Here is a 4,725-nt window from a genome sequence, read left to right on the forward strand (position 1 = left end):
CATCGCAAAGAGCAGGGTGTCTAACCCGGTGAAGTGGTCCTACCCCACATCCAACTGGACCTCATGGAAGACCAGCTTAGTGTAGCTGAATATGGGCTATCCAGCCATCTTCACAGATGGAAAATGAACAACAACAACAAGAAAAGAAATTCCTTCTGATGACGGTTATTCCTGCTGTGTTCGGGAATATAATACTGTGGTATATTATGGATCTATGTAAGAAATACAAATTTAAAAGGACAAGCTGTGTTAACGACTTTAAGTAGACTGTTGTAAAAAAAAAAGGAATGGCTTCTTTTCTAACAATGCAAAGCAATAGGAAACAAAGAAACATCTCCGATATGAAAAAGAAAATACCTTTCATATCGTTAATATTTTTTCTTAATAAATGTGATTAGAGATACCAGTTGCATCCATGTTTCTAAAGTCTTTCAGCATTACGTATTTTAATCATTATGTCCGCTTATTATTTTGCCACACTCATTTTCTGATTACTATTGTTATAACGTAAATAGATTTCTCCAAAAAAAAAAAAAAGAAAACTAGTGTTGACCATATTCAAGCCAAGTGCTGCTCATATTTCAGTTACGACACTTGCAAAACGTTGCTTTAAAAGTATCATTCTCTTAAACAGGTCAAAGTTTGATAACGCTGGTTATGATAATCTTGGAGGTCAGAATCATACAAACAATCCTACTAAAGAGAAAAACAAATCCACCAAGTTCAATATGTAACCATGTCTGATTGCAATTCTCATTTCTTTGCCTAATTTGATCTCTATCCAGGATATTTTCTTTCGAAAATCAACTTGAGTAGGCACAGCATGGCTACACACGATGCATTTATCATTTTCGTGACCTTGCTGGTAACACTTTGCAGAATGTCTGCTCAGAACTCGACATCCGTCAACTATCCGGAAGTAGAGACAACCACAACACCCGAAGTTGGTGTTGCTGCTCAAAATTCAACAGTCACATCAAGGGGCTCTTTAGGAACCACCGTTCTGCAACGGACAACGTCTGTTGTAGAGTTGGAAACAGAAATATTGTCGCTTGGAGTCGAGAATGGACGCTCATCTTACAAGCCCGGAGAGGGTCAGATGGACACAACACATCACGATGATATTAGAGAACAGCGGAGCAGTGAAATTCATACGCCACCTTATCCCATCGCTGATTGGGTGTGGCAGCCGATCACGTGGTCTTTGCGATTGGCAATCCAAGTTTTCTCGTCAGTGCTGGGCACTAGCGGGAACGCGCTTGTCATGGCAATTCTGTTACGTCGCGGAGTGGAAAGGAACTCCGCCGACACTCTCGTCGGGAATCTTGCCGTAGCGGACTTTCTGACCTCCGTCTTTCTTTTCCCGATCCCGGTTGCGGTCCATGTCCCGAAAACAGCCATGGGGGAAATGTACTGCCGAGTTATTTTTACCTCATTCTTCCTGTGGGTAAGCATCTTGAGCTCAATCTTCACGCTGACTGCCGCATCGGTGGAGCGATATGCCGCAGTGGTCCACCCCATCCGTTGGAGCCGCTACAAGAGACGCCAACACGTGAATGTTTGTCTCGTCTTCATCTGGTTTGCTGCTACGGGCTTGACCACCGATCTCCTACTAGGAACCGGCGTTGACGAGGAGTCGAGGTCTTGCCAAGTTGAGCATCCAACCAATGCGGGGCAGATCTTCTTGGCAACGGTTTCTTTCATTTTGGGATTCGTGATTCCCGTCTTGACAATGCTAGTAACACAACTTTTGGCTGCTCGCGCTCTCTACACTCAGTCCAAACGTTTTACGGGGACCTGCAAACGTGGTGACCAATCTACCGCATCATCACTCAGACATATCGTAGCCATGAATCGAGTCTTGCGAATACTCCTGATACTGATCATTATCTGCATTGTGTGCTGGGGTCCGAACGCCACTTCTTTCTTCCTGTATAATGTGCATGTTATTGACCCCAGTTTTCTTTATGGACCAGTTGACCGTGTGCTTGTGATGCTGTCCCTGTTCAACTCCTGCGCCAATCCCGTCGTGTATTTGGTGTGGAATGCGCCATTCCGCGCAGCTGTCGTGAGGTTCTTCACCTGCACCAAGATAAGCAATAACGCCCTCTTCGGTTTGCAGGAAGAATCAACCCGGAATACCCACGTCGAAAATGTTTAATGAATCGGTTATACATCTTAGCACAAACATGTCAACAACACCGTTTCCCCTGAAGAATGTTGAAATCTGCCAAAAGGAAAATCAACATCTAAAATTTGATCAGTTATTAGTACTCTCGACACATACTTCGTTGTTTTCATCACTTTTGTGCAAGTAACTGCCAGACAAACAAGAATCATGTTAAAAAAAAAATGAGTTTGATGCGATGTCTAATATGTGGCCTTGGGATGAAGAAATTAGAGCCAGAAGGAGAAAGTTTAAAAGAGAGAGAGAGAGAGAGAGAGAAAGAGAGAGAGAAAGAGAGAAAGAGAGAGAGAGAGAGAAATGAAAGACTTCTGCAAAGCCTGTTTGGAGTAAGCACTTCAACATTGCAATACTGCAAAATTGTAAAAAGTTTCCTACAGAGCCTGCTGTAATGGAAAGAATTATTGTTGACAATTACTGAATCGCATTACTGAATATTACTGAATCAATAATAAACTTCTGCCTAGGAAGGCGCTTTCGTTTCTAAATAAGGTTATTATGCGTGCGGTTATCATGATAATATATTTTATCGATTGCTTATGTTAACGTTTCTTTACTTTCATGGAAATTCTGTGTATATGTTATTCATTATGTTGAGATGGAGAAAGATAAAAGTAAGCTTGAACTTGAACTTGAAACAGACTTTAGCACAGAGGACGGACACGAGTACAAATTTCCTAAGTCTGGTGTTGCTCTGTAACCTTTATCATCCCTACATATCAACCTCCATTGGTTTAACAATGAATATGACTAAGACTGTAACTCTGTCATACATTTTTTTAATGGAATTGATTCGTACTACTGTCAAGATTTTGACGGGAACAAATCAAAAAAGCACTCAAATAACATGATTTCTATCGCTATAGGCATACCTTTTTTTTTCATTAGACAGCTTCTTAGTAACAACATGTAATCAAGACACTGATACAATAAACGTACTGGTTCTATACATGCCTGTTTCGATGTTTTGACCAAGGTCTGAATAGAGATCTAATATTTAGAATTCATGCGTTTAACAAAGATTACATATGTTCTCTCTCTTCTGCCAAATTTCCGTCTCCTATTTCTATCTCTATTTCTCTCTATATTAATATATCTATTTCTCTTTATTCTTTTCTTTCTCTCTCCCTCCTTTTCTGTCTCTGCAATTTTAGCAAGATACTAAGCATCAACTGACTATTCTCGTCTTTATGTGGTAATTGTTTGGTGTTGATCTTGTTGTTTGTTAAGTTCATCTCCCATCCGCAAGAATTTCTAGAAACTCGAAAGTCTTACAGTTATAAATGCATGCCATGCACTGAGCGGGTGCGGTCTAGCAGAAATAATCATTGCGAATATCAATAGTGCGGACTTTCCCTTGCAAATAGAAAAAGAGTAAACCGAAATATAAAGGGAAATTTCTTTCCATCAGATGCGAGCACTTCCATCTCTTCATCACCACGGAGAACAGACTCCCAATAGGATCTACTCTGGTAGCTATTGTTGATTGTGTTGGTACGGGGAGGGGGTGATATGAATGTTGCCCTCGCTGATGCTGACCTTGTACTTGATGTTGTTAATTCTGTTCAGCTTATAGAATTTTTTTTTCTCGATCATTTCAATATAGTTCAACTACGCAGTTAAAAGCGCTGTACATTCTTGAAAAGCTTTTAGGCGTATGATTTAACGATGTGTATTTTACGCAACATTCTTCACATTAAACTGGCAAGATCGGGGTGGGGGCCGGGGAGTCCAGTGAGAATGGGTATAAGATGCGTAAATAATTATGTTAGTTTGGTTTTCAGATAAGTTCTTACTCTCGCAGTTAGTGTTTCCACCAGGGGAGAGATTACAAGCATCAGTTTGACTCTCTTCGACTTTTCGGAGGTCTGACGGTGTGCCGAAAAGATTACCTAGATTGATCTCAATCATGTGTATTCGTAATCAACTTGTTAACAGCGCTTGTCAATTATCAGCAGTAGCCCCTGCGAGTCAGTGACTTTTGTGCTGATGTGAGGTATCGTATTATTAACCGAAACTTCATTGTACTTCATTCTCTCGTAGTTTGATTTGTTTTTCTTCTAAAACCTTTACCCTTCGCCCTTCTTTCACCTTCACCCTTGCGCTGTTTATTCAACGTACGTTATGAATCTGTATAAATTTTCAGTATTTCAGCCTCATAAAGATAATGAATAGCAACAATTAAACTGCAGTTTGGGGAATCTCTGGACCATTCGTAGATATATATGTTACATGGTTTACATATCTTGTTATAAAATTTAAGGTGCATGTATGGATTAAAATTTAAATCCGAATTTAAAAGAAAAATACGAGCTGTAACACTAGTTTTGAAATTCGACTTTCAATGGGCCTTTCTGGAGAGGGAAAAAATATTTTGAATGATATCATAATAATATGATATCATAATATAATATCAAAATGATTATCTCCGATAATATTTGAAAAATACTTGTTCGCATATATATAAATGAAATAGAATAGAAGTATGACCAAAAAAAAAATTCTCGTATTCCATGTCTTTCTGCAACTTTACGAGTTTT

The 4,725-nt window shown here is 39.5% G+C and overlaps 1 protein-coding gene across 1 annotated transcript; it reads left to right on the forward strand.

Moving 5' to 3' along the window:
* Positions 1 to 880: 880 nt before the first annotated feature.
* On the forward strand, positions 881 to 2,161 carry LOC139727940 (galanin receptor 2b-like). The gene has a single exon (XM_071638915.1). The coding sequence runs from the start codon at positions 881 to 883 to the stop codon at positions 2,159 to 2,161; it is 1,281 nt and encodes a 426-aa protein (XP_071495016.1).
* Positions 2,162 to 4,725: the final 2,564 nt, after the last annotated feature.

This window comes from Diadema antillarum, unplaced genomic scaffold (genome assembly GCF_040938485.1).
Source record: "Diadema antillarum isolate AM-2024a unplaced genomic scaffold, OU_Dant_1.0 scf00000018, whole genome shotgun sequence".
In the NCBI taxonomy this organism is placed as follows: domain Eukaryota; kingdom Metazoa; phylum Echinodermata; class Echinoidea; order Diadematoida; family Diadematidae; genus Diadema; species Diadema antillarum.

What these genes read in the sequence shown, in the direction of transcription:
- LOC139727940 (XM_071638915.1), top strand. Translation starts at nt 881, where the DNA reads ATGTCTGCTCAGAACTCGACATCCGTCAACTATCCGGAAGTAGAGACA.